The sequence below is a fragment of the Panthera tigris genome, chromosome E1 (genome assembly GCF_018350195.1).
Source record: "Panthera tigris isolate Pti1 chromosome E1, P.tigris_Pti1_mat1.1, whole genome shotgun sequence".
Classification (NCBI taxonomy): domain Eukaryota; kingdom Metazoa; phylum Chordata; class Mammalia; order Carnivora; family Felidae; genus Panthera; species Panthera tigris.
The window spans coordinates 20,508,308-20,525,438 of NC_056673.1; the positions used below are offsets into that span (position 1 = coordinate 20,508,308).

Below are 17,131 nucleotides of genomic sequence, written 5' to 3' on the forward strand. Positions count from 1 at the left end.
CGACAAGTAACCTTAAAGTGTTATTCGATATGTTACTTCATGAGGTTTAGGTATCATACCACAACTTGAATTTTTAGTTGTATGGCCCCAGATGACTAAAACTCAAAAGAGCATCTTCTCCAGCTTCCCCAAAGTTAAAAAGCATTCACGGGTCTAACAGAGTTTTGATATTTCTTTGGGAAAAATACAAAAAAAAAAAAAATCTAATTCTGAGATGAAAGTTTCCACAAAAGAGAAGAATAAACTTTTCAGGGGCACCTGGGCAGCTCAGTCAGTTAAATGTCTGACTCTTGGTTTCAGCGCAGGTCATGATCTCACGGTTCGTGAGACAGAGCCCCATGTCCGGCTCTGCACTGACAGTATGGAGTCTGCTTGGATTTCTCTCTCTCTTGCTCTCTGCCCTCCCCACCTCAAAAATAAATAAATAAACATTAAAAAAAGAAGAAGTTCCAAATAACATCTGCCTTTCAGCAACTTCAATAGACACAGAGTTTACACAAAATTCCTCTGCTACATCTGTTTATTTGGATGGTCTACAACACAAATCTCACCACACTCATGCTGGACTAACTCAGGCTAGCTGTACATCATTTGAAGGTGGGCAGTCTGTTATCACACTTTTAGTCCTGTGTGTTCCTGTGTCCCCCTCATTCAGGAGGTACCTAAACTCGAGTGTCGTCTCCATCACCTACCATAAGACCTATACGTTCACAATGGACTATTACAGTCTCATATGGACTCCTGCTCCGGGCGCTCATGCCGGTTATCTGTCTGTGGGTTTCAGCTCTCCCCCTACTCTTCCAAGTTCTCTTCTGTATCCATGGACTGAACGTCTGCAGACTGGGTGGCTTCTACTTCCTTTTTTATACTTTTGCTAGTTTGCTAAATCAGTGAGTCTCAAGAGGATGACTTTTTCCCCCCAGGGGCATGTGGCACTGTTGCGGGACATTTCTGGTGGTCATGACCACATGTGCCATGGGAAGAGGCCACTAGGCGTCACGATGCACAAGACAGCCCCATAACAAAGACTCATCTGGTCCAAATGTCAGTGATGCAGAGGTGGGGAAACCCTGGCCTAAATATTTACTTTTACTGTGGACATGTATTACATTTCCTAATTAGGGAGAAAAAGTTATTTCCATCTTTCGAAAAAATATCCTTACTATTCTCAAAAAGCAGTAACTCTATACTAATTATTGGCTGAAGTCTTAGACTTTGGGAGTATAGAATTAAAGACTAAGTCTTCTGTCCCAGGGACAAAATAATTAAGTCCTCTAAAGTTCCAATTGTAAAACTAAAGTGACTAGTCTTTGCTGAGAAGTTCAGAAACTTTTAGTTTGTAACTTTAATGTTACTTCAGTGCTTAAAGTCGGGCTTCCAAACCCGGTTCTTCCAGCAACCTTGATTACCAGGAGGCTTCTTGGGGGTTCCAGGGGGCAAGAAGAGATGTGACGAGTAGCTCAGGGGCACAGAGGTCTCCCATTGCCACCCCAAATAGGGCAGCTTTGTGCCTAACAGTCAAGTTGTCAACAGTCAAAAATGACATAAACTACAGCACCAAAAGCCTGTAAAAGTGAGTCAAGCATTAGGGACCTTCTGATGGGAATCCACATATATCACCTCTGAAACAGACTGGCAGAAAAACACTGATTCTAAGACCACACAAGACTCCAGATCTAACAACCAAGGACATACGCGGATCAGGGACATATATCAGATGACACCAAGGGAATGCAACGAGCAGGATCCAGACTGTGGGCAGGTCCATAGAACAAACGACTCGTTCTCTTCGTTGGAAGATTGCAGGGAAACAAGAGATGGAGCAGGAAATCTATACGTATGCGAGAGTCCTACCAACTGACCACAATGTAAGAACCTTACCTGGATCCAGATTCAAACTGTAAAAACAAACCTGTAAAACAACTGAGGAAATGTGAACACTGCGTGCATATTTGAGGATAATAAGGAATGACCATTACATTTTTTTTTACTTTGATAATGGTATCATGGTTATGGTATTTGTAAAATACCACACAATGTAAAAGGCTTTATCTTTCAGAGAAGCACACTGGAATATTTACAGATGAAATAATATGATGTCTGAGATCTGCTTCAAAATAATCTGGGGGTGTGTGGGTGGGTACAGATCGACCCAAGACTGGCAACCCACTGTAACTGTTATGGTGGGTGACGGGTCCATGGAGTTTATTATATTACGATCTCTGCTCTTATGTGTATTTGAAATCTTCCATAATAAAAAAACATTAAACAAAATCAATCACTATGTTCAGAAATTGAGTTTTTAAAGGAAATAATTACCCAGAATAGAGATTTTAATTTGGGGAGACCTGGCATGTAGTTAGTACAGTAACAATTACCTTGGATCTAGCTTTTTGCCCCCTCTAGGACATTTATTTCCTGGTTTATTTTGCTAAGGATTTTTGCATTTTTAGGGCTTCTGCTCCTTTTTCAGATGTTTGGAATAGCCTACTAGAACTGCTGACTTTTCTCCTTATCAGCTATGCCTGTGGAATTGGATACCCCAATTATTAAAGGGTATTTTTGGCCAGTATCTTTGAATCACATCTGAATCATAAGTTTCATGATTAAATTTGCTATAAAAATCTAAGCTTCAGTTATACTGTGTATTAAATTGTACACCAGATCTGTTCAAAGAAAGCTGCATCTAAACTTAATTGAATTCCATCTCCAATGTGCTACGAGAGTTCACGGTGTAAATCAAAATTGTAGGTGATCCTATTATAAAGTAATAATACACCTTTTGGTTCATTTGTAAATTGGTAAAATTACACTAACATACTTGAACAAAATTTGTTTATGGTATTCTGATGTTTAACACATGATGGAAGGTGAATATGAAATTTGAGGCAGGACAGCTATTAATTATACCACTGTCTCCCTTTCTGAATGGGAGGAGACAGAAAGTAGGAAGGTGGTAAGAAATATAAAAGTAATTTACATACAACACCTCAAATAGCTTTTTACTATTACATTGGATACTTAAAAAACACTGTTCTATTTGGCAAGAGGACAAACACAGTTTTATAAACACAGAGACGTGGAAACTCAAAAGTTTTTGCATTTTTTTTCAAGTCTGTTCTCAAGACTGTTTAAAAATACAAATTTAAAAGAAAAGTTTAGTAGGTTTCATCCTGTCTTAAGCAGGGGGTCTAATGGTAAGCAACAAGAGAGCCAAGTAAGTCATGCTTTTTGGCTGTGACGTCTGGGGCCTGTGTCCTGGGGCAATCCCGCTCACTGGTTCTACCTCACTCCAACTGTTTGACTGTAACAACTGTCAACGTTCACAAAGGGCCATGAGGTGATAACAAGGTGTGACACGAAGGCAAGCCAATGGAAATAAATGTGAATGCAGGTGTTTCCATGCATGGATTTCAGAGAATATAAACCATATTAACTGGAGATAACAATGCCATTTAGATTACAGAGTAGAAATAAGAGGAGAAAGAGGAAGGCAAGAAGACAAACTAAATTTGGAAGCAAAGTCCAGCCAATTTAAGGCAAAAGTCACTGCTCCGAGTAACTTCTAAATGACACTAAACTCTCTTAGACAGATACAAACCAGAAAACCCATGTGGCATCAGCTAGAAAGTGCAAAGGTGGTAACTCAGCATTTCTGGGCACCAACAAGGCAGGCCAGCAGCTTAGAGAAGTCGCACCTATCAACCCTGAACGTGACTTGTAATTGCCTATCTCCAAAAGGGAAGCTAATGTTTACGTGTTGCACATACTCGAGAAGATTAAAACAAAACACCTAAAATGGTAAGATCTGACATTGTTGCTGACACATGAAGCACATGAAGGTGCTTCCCGGAGAAGCCCACTCACATGCTTCCAGGGGATCCCCTCCCGCTGGTACTCCTCCTGCTCTTGCTTCAGAACCAGCTGGATAAAGAGCTGCTGCAGCTTCTCGTTGCAGTAATTGATGCAGAACTGCTCAAAGCTGTAGGAAAAGGAATCCATGAGGTTCAAAGAATTATAAAATAAACAACAGAGTTTTAAGTACCTTGTCCAGTTTACCTGTTGTTGTCAAAGATTTCAAAGCCATAGATGTCCAAGACACCGATGACCGTGTTCTTCCCATGGACTGTGGTGTCATAGTTCTTAACCTCAATAATGTCATTGATGCGAGTAACAATCCAACAGAAAAGGCGTTCGTATATTGCCTGTGAGGAAAACGACATCATTAATTCTCAGTCCCCACATGGGACTGAGTCTTCTGTTTAGATTTGCGGTAAGTTTTACATTACCATCCACCTTCTCCTTACCATTCAATGTAGCTGTTGTTACTCTAAGCAGAAAAATCAGAGGTGCACATCACCTGTTTAAAAACTACATGATGGGGGCACCTGGGTGGCTCAGTCGGTTGAGAGTCCGACTTGGGCTCAGGTCATGATCTCACGGTTTGTGAGTTCGAGCCCCGCATTGGGCTCTGTGCTGACAGATCAGGGCCTGGAGCCTGCTTCGGATCCTGTGTCTCCCTCTCTCTCTGCTCCCCCCCTGCTCACACTCTGTCTCCCTCTCAAAAATAAATAAAGATTAAAAAAAATTAAAAAAAAAAAAAACTACATGATGAAGGGGCACTGACCTGGCTCAGTCGGGTGAGTGTCCAACATTGGCTCAGGTCATGCTATTTTGGTTCATGGGTTGAAACCCCGCATCAGGCTCTGTGCTGACAGCTCAGACAGAGCCTGGAGCCGGCTTTGGATTCTTTGTCTCCCTCTCCCTCTGCTCCTTCCCTGCTCGCATTCTGTCTTTCTATCTCTCTCAAAAATAAGTAAAACATTAAAACAAATTTTTTCCAAATAAGAAAAACCACATGATGTATGCAACACTCAAGTAAATGGTTTGGGTTTTTTAAAGATTACTATCAGTCATTATGGCGTTCCGACACCATCCCCACGTGTGTCTCTGTGCCCAGCTACATCAATAATTGGCCGACTCCCTTATAGAATTTGTTCCATTGCTTTATTGTGAGTTTCATCCAGTATTAAAAAGTGGGGAACCAGGGTGCCTGGGCAGCTTAGCCGGTTGAGCGTCCAGCTCTTGACTTTGGCTCAGATCATGATCCCAGGGTCGTGGGATCGAGCCCTGTGTTGGGCTCCACACTGAGAATGGAGTCTGCTTAAGAATCTCTCTCTCCCTCTACCTGTCTCCCCTGCTCGTGTGTGCTCTCTCTCTAAAATTAAAAAAAAAAACAAAAACACGGGGAACCAATGAGTTAATATCTATGTCCCAGTAGAGCCCTATGGATTCTAAAAATATAAACACTGATTTATAATGCTACGTAAAGATCTGGACCAAAGACCACAGTTTGAAGTCCTTGAGAATGAAACACATATCCAATACCCAAGGACACTCACACAAAGATACCCGTGGACAGACGCACCACACACTCACACACATGCACGTGCTGATACAAACATGCTCTGCGGTGCCACATCTTGAGCACACTCATCGTCAACAGCTCCCTCCAGCTACTCTGTCTCCACCTGCACTCATCTACACAAACTGCCTCCAGTTTTCGCCTCCCCTTTACTCTTTGATCCACTCTAGGCTCTGCTTACCTCCCACCGCTCCCCTGAAATGGTTCATCAAGGACCCCAAACACCTCAGTGTAGGCACTTTCTTGTGCTTCTATATGGATGTCTTAGTCAGACGCTCAGTCTCACTCCACCTGGTTTCCCACCCTTTTCTGGAAACACTCTCCTCTCTGGGATTCGTGATATGTCACTACCTTAATTTTCCTTTCATTTCACTGGCTGCTCCTTCTTGGTGACCTCTGATAGGGTCTCCCCTAACTGGCCTCAGTCCTCTTCACTCTCTTAACACCTCCTGAGTCATCTCCTTAGATATTACACAGTAGTAACATAATAATAGCGATATGTAATAGTAATATTCCCCCAACGCAGATCTCTCCTCCAAGCGCCAGATTCCTGTGCTTGCCAGCCTACCTGACAACATGCCTAGAGGTCTCATGGCCGTCACAGACACATGTACCGCTAGGCTCCTGATCTTCCCATCTCCGACAACTGTTCATACTCTACTTCTAACCAAGAACAAATGACACCAGAAATTTAGGAATTTAGTCATTCATCCATTCAACAGATATTTGCTGAGTACTTACTACATGCAGGTTGTTGGAGACACAGTACTAAACAAACATAAACACAGTCTCAGTCTCCAAGGAGCATAGGGAGTAGAATGAAGGAAAGAATTTCTCTCTCTCTCTCTCTCTCTCTCTCTCTCTCTCTCTCTCTCTCTCTATCTCTCTCTCTCTCAAGGTGAGTTGCGTGGGATCTGAGGATAATTTAACCTGTTTGGAGTTCAGAGGCCAGGGAAAGCTTCTCTGAGAAAGTGGGCTGAGACCAGAAGGATGAATAAGAGTTGGCTGGGAAAGAGGGGGAGAGAAAAGCAATCCAAGCAGAGGCAACAGCATGTGCCGAGGCCCTACAGCTGGAAGGAGAAAGGGATAATGACAAGCTGCAATTCCTGAGCACTGGAATGAAGAAAGGAGGCTGGAGTGTGGTGTGGAAGGAAGCAGGAGACGTAGGCTGAAGCCAGACTACATTAGGAATAACCCTTAATTTTATCATTCCCCAGACAAATAGGGGCTGTGGATCTCACATCCCAAATACGGTCTGTCTCAAATCATCCTCTTTTCCCCATTTCTACACTACGTGCCATGGTCTCTCTCCTGGATGCTGAACTATCTCTGTAACGGTCTCCTCACTGCCACCCCCAGCCCCCATAAGATTCGCCATGCTCAAGCCAGAGGCATCGTTTTAAACACGCAGACTTGCTGTCACTGCCTCTGCTTAGAATCTCCCACTCTCCACTGCACTCGGATAAGTCCAAATTCCTCTTGAGACTAAAAACCAAGCCTGAGACTTCTATGGGTAAAAACAGAATATGCGGCAACCTAACCAACCAGCAAAAAGACCAAGAAAACAAGGAAATGTAAACTTGGGGACACAAATCATGTGCCATGCAGATAACAGATAAAGAGTTAAAGTTACAAGCTCTTACAAACTGGCAATAAAATGAGAGCGGCCTTGAAGAAAAATGTACAAACGACATTGCCAGGAAATTCTCAGAGTGGATTTAAATACCTTACAAAAAAATATGGCAAGACGCTCAAATACACTAGCAATGAAAATTAAAGTTAATAATCAAGTATTGCCGTCCACCCATAAACTCAGTAAATTTAAAGTTTAAAATCAGTGTGTCCCGAGCTCTGGTGAGCTCCTTCCTGGGAGTCTGTCCAACGGAAATAAAAGTGCTGGTGTGGAGGGATACACACACACGGATCTGGCAGCATTATCTGTCGTGGCAGAAAAAGGAAACAAGGTGAATGACTTAGGAGGAGGATGGCTAATAAATCATGGTGCCATCACCACACAGACCCATTAAAGACAAGGGATGAGAACTCCATCGGGGAACCTGAGGTGGTCTTCATCAAACACTGGCGGAGCAAAGCAAAATGCAGGACGAGGAGAGGGCCCATCATTAGCTTCCCAGTCAGTGAGCTTCACTTTCCTCAGAATGTGTCCTGAGAATGACGCTCGCAGTCAGGGGGTTTTATGGAGACTGCGATGGCCCCAAACAGCATGGTTTCTCAAAGCCTTAACCCACTTTCTAGGAACGTCTGGATACATCCTCACAGAAGTAGCGAGAGGGGTGGGTGGACAGGAGACCAAGAAGGTAACAAAGAAGCCACTGCTGCAGCCTTGGTAAAGGTCTGTCGACACCAGGCCCGCGAGAGTGTCAGTTAAAATCCCACCTTGGCAAAGGCGTCCCTTCCATAGCTAGCTTCTTGCTCCGTGTGCTGCTTGTCGATGATGTCGCGACCTGTGGCCACCGTCCGGTAGAGAAGGGCTTTCTCAACCATGTCCGTCTTGGTGGAGAGCAACTCTGCTATGATAGAGACAACCTTGCCATTGTCAATGAGAGGCGTGTCACCGTCCACCACGAATTTTAAATTTCCCTAAAGCAGGGTGAAGAAAAACAAGACACACCATTTCCAGCCAGATTCTGAAACATTACATCCGGGACATATTTGCCAACTTAAGATAAAATTCAACGTGACCTTGTTTGTAGCACAGATTTCCTACACACATCACGTTTATATAAAAATCTAGTGCACTGTCCATCTCTCTTCTCCAGACACCCACCTATCTTTTCATCTGCAGTGTTTGTTTCTGATGGACAGAGGTTTTACATTTTTATGTAGTCACATCTATGAATCTCTTGCTTTACGGTTTCCCTTACTCTGTGTCATACTTAAACCATTCCCACTCCAAAGATTTTATGTATATTTAATATTTTCTTCTAATACACCGTTTTCCCCCTTACGGTTAAGCTTCTAACTCACTTAGCATTTATGTCGCTGTGTAGTGCAAAGAATCTTAACGTTATTTTTTCAGAAGGTTAGTTAGTTGCTCCAATATTATTTATTGAACGGTCAAACTTTTTCTCCTGATTTAAAATGTCACCTGTAGTATATATTAAATTCCCCCCCTTTCCAGGTTTGTGAGTCCGTCTATATTTTATTTATTCAATAAGCAATAAATATTTACTAACCACCTACCAACTGTCCGGCACATGAACCAATCTGTTGATTAATCTGATGATATATTTGTGCAACAAGTTGTAAAGCACTGTCACTTTTACTATCGTTTTAAATCTGGTAGAATTCGTCACGTCCCCTCTCCCCCCCCTCCCCTTCCCTACTACTCTTCTTTAGTACATTTATTTGATCTTCTTACATGTTCATTGTTCCGGGTAAATTCTAGAGTCGTTGTGTCAACTTAAAAATGAAATTCCTGTTTGGCTTCTGAAGGATAATGTTGCACCTTATTTATAAACTGACTGAAAGAATGGGACAATTAATAATGTTAAAGTTTTCCTAGTTAGGGACATTTCTTTAAGAGAACAGTTATATTACCCTACAATACTTTTTATATAGGTCCCGCACATTTCACTAGAAGTTAAATCTTGCCATGTTAAAGTAAAAGGTGACTTTTATTCCAGATTTGAACTCATGTTGTCCCTCATTTTTTCTCAGGTTCCACGTTCATTATGTTTTCAACATCTATAATTACACAAATGGTAACAAAAGACATCTGACAAGCAGACCCCCGTGTCCTCTGAGTTTGCCGTGGTATCGGAGAAAATGACTGACCTGTGAGCTGGCCAACCCGGTCTGCAGTGTCGGCCACCGTGACCTGGCTATGCCTTTGACCCAGTCATGCCACCCTGTTAGGGCTCACTTCCCAACATGAAAAGTGAGATGGTCAAAATTCCAGTGCTGATAATTGATGATTCTACGTCTCAAGTGCTTTTAGAAATTTATTCTGTTCAGAAGTGTTTAGCTTATACTACTGGTAGTCACGTGGTTACTGAATACGTGAATCCTCGGAATTAAACGCTTGAAAATCTGATGTACCAGTAAGACAACTAACTACAGCTAAGTTTTAAAACCTATAGTGCTTAGAAAATCCTTCATAATGTGATAAAATGATGGAGAGAACCACAGATACAGCAATTTCTTCAAAACGGAGAGAAATTTTCTTCATATAAATTACTTTTGAAAGCTACAGGGGAAATGCAAAGTCTCCTGAAAAAGCCTCCTGTCTCCACAGGGAAGCAACATATTCTGAAAGGCATCCCTACTCACCAGGTGAAGAATAGCAGCCAAAATTTTATACACCGTTTGAATCTCCTCAGGTTTGAAGCCAATTACTTTCATGGCTTCAGCTACTACTTTGAATTCTGCAGCATCGTTGATGGAAGACTGCGAATGAAAACGGAGAACTTAAGTCACCAACATTTCAGACGAACATGAACATCTACCAATTACGAGACTACGTTCAAGTTTAGCCAAGGTCTTGAGGCTGTTGTAGCAATTCACCAAGTACCTCAAGAAAATGAAAATTATTTCAGGGGCAGAAACATCACTCAGCACACGCAATGTCCATCTGTGTGCGAGATGGCCACCATCAGGCAAAATAAGCATCACATACTTGTCTGGAACCTTCAGTGAGGGAGCAAGTCCTGAGCTGCCTCACAGAAGCTGACTGCCACTCGGTCACAAGTGAAGAAAACATGAGACGTGGAATCACAAATGGAAATACCAGCTGTGGGAGCCTCTGAGACACACATCTGGCTGTTGTTGCCAGTGGCTTTTTCCCCCTAGAATTAGCCTTTTTGTACAGGCTGGGAATAACACTCTGTCTCTTGAACAGTCAGGCTTTTTATTTCACAGGTGGGGAAAAGCAGGCCCCCCCAAAGCAAACCGGCCTGCCTCAATCGTTCAGCCGGCTATTGAATATTCTGGGATCACAACCACTTTTTCACAAGCATGCAGCGCATCAGATCTACCTGATTTGGGGGTTGCTATAGACTGGATGTTTGTATCCCTCCAAACTTCCTATGCTGAAATCCTGACCCCCCCCCTCCCCCCCGCCCTCCCAAAAGTGATGGAATTAGGAAGTAGAACCTTTGGGAGGTAATTAGGTAACAAGGGTGGAGCCCTCAAGAAGTGGGATCGGTGCCATTACAAGAGGCCTCAGAGATTCCTCATCCCTTCCGCCCTGTGAGGACACAGAGAAGGCTCCATCTATAAACCAGGAAGGAGGCCCTCACCAAATCCGCAGGTGCCTTTATCTTGGACTTCCCAGCCTCTAGAACAGTGAGAAATAAAGTTGTATAAAAGCTACCCAACTTTTGGCACTTTTGTTGTAGCAGCCCAATCAGAGTAAGACAGGGGTTCAAAGACAAATCACCAGCCTCGAGGAGCTGCAGCCATCAGGCTGGAAATACAAACACGTCTACAGAAATTCACAGTGAAGTGATGGTCAGCTGTCCATCTCCAAAGTCTTCCCAAAGCAGCAGCTCCAGAGGGCCTGAGCCCGACTGGTCCTCTCCTGGGTGAATTTCTCCTCTGGATGGGACATCAAGGAGCTGGCCTAATGCTCATCTCGTGAGGAGGGACACGGGAAGGGGTCTCTGAGTACATGTTCCTCTAGTACCCAGGATGCAGCCAGGCAAGTTCTTCCACCTCCTGGTTCTCTGACCTTGGGCAAGATACTCAACTTCATCTAGTCTCAATTTCCTCATGGGTGAAATGGGCATAATAACCCGTTTCTCACAGGGTTGCCGTGAGAACCGAATGAGAATTACGTGAGATGCCTCCTTAGTTGCTAGCACATAAAAAGCCCTTGACAAGTATCAGATATTAGTATTATTAGAAGCTGCAACTGTGCTGGAATTGCATAGAAACTAGGGGGAAAAAATGTCCTACTTGGGGAAGTGTGGGCTGCTAGAACCCTGGTCTGTTCACCTCTCTCCAAGTGCACGTGTCCTTCAGGACTGGTGCTCCCCCAGCCTCCAGGGGTAAATCTTCACTGGTGTAAACTAATCACAGTGATCCTATTCCTCTGACCAGGAGACTGCTCAGCCATGGGCCTGTGATGCTATTCTGGTCAGTAAGAAAGACATGAGGTTTCCCTAGCTAAAACGGGACATAAGCCAGGAACGCTTCCTCTGCCTGTGACTCCTGGAACTGCTGCTGCCACTTTGGGACCGTGAGGAAGATCAGCCTAAGCACACAAACCAAATCCAGTGAAGTGGGGGAGTTTTAAGGTGAAGAAACAAACAACCAAAACAAACAAACCAACTCCGGAACTGTCACATCTCAGGGTTTCTTGTTATGTGAGATAATGAAGTTCCTTATTGTTTTTGGAGACTTTTAACTGAGTTTTATCTTCCCTTTAACCCAAAGTATCTTCAATATACATGATTCCTATATTTTAGGGTAGTTAAGTAAAATTGTGACACAGAGTATAATACTTTATAGTTACTAAAATCATGCTATTAACTTATATTTGTTAATGGGAAGATATTAATGATTATGATTTAATAAAAGCAAGCTTATTTAATCAGAGTTTACTGCATGATTCCATTCATAAATATATATACACAGGGGTGCCCGGGTGGCTGGGTCAGTGAAGCATGTGACTCTTGTTCTCGGGGTGATGATTTCAAGCCCATGTTGGATGTAAGGATTACTTAAAAATAAAATCTTTAGAAAAAGAAGAGAAAAGAAAGGAAAAGAATATACATAAACCATTATCAATAACTATCTCTGGATGGTAAGCTTTAGTTATTATTTAGTTTAGTTATTATTTATTTTTATTTTCTGCCGGTGCTTCGTGTTTTAGGTTTTGACTATGATCACACATTATGTTTTTGTTTCTGTTAGGATGAAAAAGGAAGGCAGAGAAAAGAGGAGTGGGAAACTCTTGGAAAAGGGAACCCAAGCTACATTTAGCTTAGAGCAAAGGCTTTCTGTGGGGGTGCCACATGACCGGGTCCAAAGTAATTTGGTCAATAAGACAATTTGATTAAAGAGGAACATTTCTGGTCACTGGCTTTTTCCTTTTTTTAATGTTTATTTATTTTGAGAAAGAAAGAGCACAAGTGGGGGAGGGGCAGAGAGAGAATCCCAAGCAGGCTCTGAGCTGTCAGCACAGAGCCCCATACGGGGCTCAAACTCAGGAACCACGAGACCATGACCTGAGCTGAAACCAAGAGTTGGACGTGTAATCGACTGAAACCCCAGGAGCCCCTCTGGTCATGGGCTTTTTAAGTGCCGGTTTCATAATCCCCTTCTGGTCTTTGAGGGCCGCTCACCTACTCTCAGAAAGCTCAAAGCTCGAATGTTGCCCTCTATTGTCTTGTTTTCAATTAACTTTCACCCAAACATCCTGCTCTGAGATGACTGTAAAAGCAAACAAAACAAAACAACTAGGCAACTTGAATGTCAAACAATGGAAAATTAATCGTGAAAGTCTAAATATCATTTCTTTCCATGCATGGCAATAAAAATATGGCTAAATCAGCAATGCAGGTATAATTTGCTTCAGATGAATAATAATAAGAAAAAAAACAAAACCAAACACCTCCCACACCTTGGATCCTTTACTTTCATAAATTCTTTTATTTTTCCTCTGACTACAAAAGCAATGTATTTTTTATTATAGAAGAAATTTAAGATATGAAAGAGTAAAAGAACATGTACCTGTAACCTCATCCAACCTGAATCAGTAATTAAAACCTTGGTCTATTTCCCTCCATAGCTTACTTTATGTATTTATACACCTTTCCCCTAACAAAACAGGATAATATTGTAATTACCATTTTATAACCCACCATCAACAAACCACTATGTTATTAGGATTAGTTGTAAAGTGACTGGCAGGAAACTAATTAGAAATAAAAAAGGAGAAAAGCATCTGATATGTGAGTGCAAAGGACCCGCATGCAAATGAAGAGGAAAAAAGTGGAAAATTTTGGAGGCTGAATAGAAACGTTCCAGGGGTCACAAAACTATGTATACGTTAAAGTCAATACTTGAAATAATAGTGAATGGAGATCTTTGATTCTCATTTTCAACCAAAGTGCTTTTAACGTTCCTTCTGTCTTCCCAACTCGCCTGTGGCCAAATCATACGGTATCTTCTTTTGAGGTGGATTTCCTTGTCCTATCAATCTTTTTATAGTGTCAAAAGGAATAGGGTTAAAAGTTCAAAGAAAATACAAGATCACAAGACAGAAACTTCTTTCCCATCAGATGGTGATGAAATACAGAAATGGTTGTTGAGTGAAGTTGCTGACCAACAATGCAGTGAATCTCTGTCCGCGAGAATTTAAAAACCAGAAGAAGAAAAGAGTCACTCATTTGCTTAAAGGCATCAGGCTGGACTAGACTTTTACTTAATGTCCCCTCTGATTCTTTGATTCTACAACTCAGAGAAGAAGCCCTTACCTTTAACTGAGCTCCTACGCGGATATAGTTGTAAGATGACAGGGATTTCTGGAGATGTAGAGAGCGTAGTATCTGATCTGAACCTCCTTGGAGTAGCTGAAAAAATATTTAATTAGAAATAAATTGGTAAGATACTCACACAACCAATTACAGCAAACATTCTGACAATGGTAATCTTGTTTTTGCTATGGTCATTTGTCAAACAGGTGCCTGTGGGTTGTGATGGACACTTGCTAAACAGCCTCATTATCTAGACAGGATCGGGTTGCGTTTCAGAATTCAGAAAAAGTCAATATTGCCACAGAAGTAAGAGGCATCAGCAGAGAGTCACATGCTGAACCACACTGGAAACACACAGCCTCTCCTCATCAATCTCTGTATCCAAGGCAGGAGCACCACCGGATAAATAACCATGGCTGCAGTGTTGAACAAAGACCAATTTTAACACTTTCATCCAGTGGGAAAAATACTGGGGAGAAGTTATGGGTTCTAGAAATAAAAAGAACTCTTCTACATTTGTTAGAAAAATAGTTGAATGAAAACATGGTGAATCGTCAACAAAAACACAAGCACAATATGGGTAGCTTTTCTATATAGAACATGCCTTTGGAAGGCAGCATGTTTAAACTCTCTACACTACACTGTATGCTTTGTTTTACTTAAAAGGTATAATTATCAGATTTTGAAAAGTGATCTTTTAAACTAAATACACCAGAATTTGTACATACGAACGAGCACCCTTAAAGCAGTTCCCTAGAAGAAACTGAACTCCGCTGAATTGTATTCAACTTCAACTGTCACCGCTCAATTACCCGCAGAGACAGTTTCCACAGGGAAATCAATCTTACTGATTTATAGTTTCTCTTTGTACAAATCCCAAACAGCACTGCTTCATTGGATCACCCGCTTTATTTATTAGCACTGGTTTATATTACTTTTGGCTTTAAAAATTGTAATAATGTATCATACTTGTTCTCTGAACATGAAGACTTGCTAACAGAAAGGCTATTTTAAAAGATCTTGCCTTAAACCCTAAAAGCATTCTCAAAAGACGTATTAGATTTTTTTCCTAAGCAACCACAGCTTTGATGGGATAAAGAAGACAATCCTCCCTTGTGTTCATAATCATTTTAAGTAATCATCTTGCTTTATAGCCTCCATGAGCAAAATAAAACTGAAGTTGTATTGCTATCCGTGGGGCTCCCAAATATGGGAACAACAGCTTCTATCAAAAATAAAACACAATTAATTTAACATATTCGGAACTTACCACTTCAAAAGCCTTTATAGATATTAAACTATTCTCTACATTGCAAAGAAATGTGATGCTCAACCAAGGTAGTCAGTCATGTGACTAGTTCTTTATAACGATCACGCTCATCACATCTCAGAAGCAGCATATGGGTTGGGGGGGTGGGGTGCACGTGTGCACATGTGTAATGTGTTGTGGGCCAACGGAGGCAATGGAGGCCCAGGACAGGGCAGAGCCCGGATATAGAATATTCATCCTTGGTACAACTGGGCAAATGATCGATTACCTGCACAACAGCAAATACTAACCTGATAGAAAGAATGAAAGCTTCTTTCTCCTGGCTGTTGCACAATCACTCGAGACTAAAAAACACCACATGAAATCGTTAATCTGAGAACGCACCTCAAGAACAAAAAGCCACAATTCTCAGGAAATCGTATACCAACAGTGCATTTAAATGTCCTAACAGACCCCATGGATTACCCACCTAAAACTAGGCCTCCTCTGTGCAATTTTTAATATTCTTTTTACTGCTTAAAACAGAGTTCCCTAAACTTTCTGAAAATGAAACTTTTTTTTTTTTTAACCTGGAGCCTAAAGATGGAATTTTTGGGGGAAGGAGGATTGGAAGTGGGAAAACAGGAAGGAATGTTTAGGGAGTAATATTCACAACACTGCCTTCCCCCAGGGTCTGGCAGGCATTTCAGAGCAATGCCTTATATCCTGTAGGAAAATCAGTTGAGCAAGATCAGTCTGTAAAGGCCCCTGCCTTAGATGGCTCCCAAAAGGCTGCTCTGAGAGGGCTCAAAATGTATGTTCATTCAAAGGGGTCCTTTTGATTGACTAGGTACATAAAGTGAAGCCCTAAAACATTTTGGAAAAAGACTGATAATACCTGGGATTTCCAGTCCTTTTGTAACTGACACTGACAAAAACACTTACTTCCTTACCAGTCTGACTTCAACTTAACAAAAAAAATAGATTATATTGGGGCACCTAGGTGGCTCAGTTGGCTGAATGTCTGACTCTTGATTTTGGCTCAGGTTGTGATCTCACACTCGTGGAACTGAGTCTCGGGTCGGGCTTCATGCTGAGTGTGGAGCCTGCTTGGGATTCTCTCTCTTCGCCAACCCCCCCCCCCCCCCATGCTGTATCTTTCAAAATAAATAAATAAACTTAAAAATTTGATTATACTGCATTACACTGCCATAAAGGATGCTACGAATAGAAACCAGAAGAAAATGAGATTCAAATTAATATAGATGGGAATATCAAATCAATATGTTGTATACCTTAAACATACACAATGTGAAAGGTCAATTATATCTCAGTTATAAAAGATTGTTGTACGGGCATGATTCTGTGAGAAGAGTGTAATTTCAGAAACTGGACCCACTAAGCTGTCCTGTGGTGCACTAAGGAAAACAATAAGATGACACATGGGAGATGGTTGTGTCACCAGAGTGGAAATGATTAGTCCTGGCTTGGTCTTTGGCCAGACCTCACCCGGAGGGTGGCACATACTCGAATGCCACTCCCGCCCCCACCACAAACGCCCCTAAATCCTTATCTACAAAGCTCGAGCCTTTCCCAACCTGATATCCTAAGAACTAATAAGAACACAAAAGGAGAATATCTTGTCATGAAAGCTGACTGAGAAGCACGAAGGGAGGCAGAGTAGGATTAAAAGCTACTTTGAAGTCATTCTAGAAATTCTATAAGCACTATTAGGTTTAAACAAAATTCAGCACCCGAAAACATTACCCTCAGACGTTAAACACATTTTACCTTCTCCAATAAGTAGTTATTGATATGTCCACCAATAGGATCCCCCTTGAAATCAAAGTTGATATCCATGTATTTTCCAAACCTGCTTGAGTTGTCGTTACGGTTGGTTTTGGCATTTCCAAAAGCTTCCAAGACGCAGTTGGACTTGAGCAACATATTCTTCACTCTTGAACACAGATAAATGAGAGTCCTTATAGAGAGTTTTCCAGGCCGAGCCTTTTA

The 17,131-nt window shown here is 41.8% G+C and overlaps 1 protein-coding gene across 1 annotated transcript in view; it reads right to left on the reverse strand.

The window, feature by feature from the left end:
• MYO1D (myosin ID) overlaps nt 1–17,131 on the reverse strand; it is a 354,052-nt gene that overhangs the window by 243,023 nt on the left and 93,898 nt on the right. Inside the window, exons 4-10 of the mRNA XM_042966688.1 lie at nt 16,910–17,075; nt 15,430–15,483; nt 13,870–13,965; nt 9,719–9,835; nt 7,823–8,026; nt 4,060–4,205; nt 3,868–3,982 (exon numbers count right to left, since the gene is read on the reverse strand). Of these exons, the coding sequence (XP_042822622.1) occupies nt 3,868–3,982; nt 4,060–4,205; nt 7,823–8,026; nt 9,719–9,835; nt 13,870–13,965; nt 15,430–15,483; nt 16,910–17,075 (898 nt within the window). The remainder of the gene's footprint in view (nt 1–3,867; nt 3,983–4,059; nt 4,206–7,822; nt 8,027–9,718; nt 9,836–13,869; nt 13,966–15,429; nt 15,484–16,909; nt 17,076–17,131) is intronic.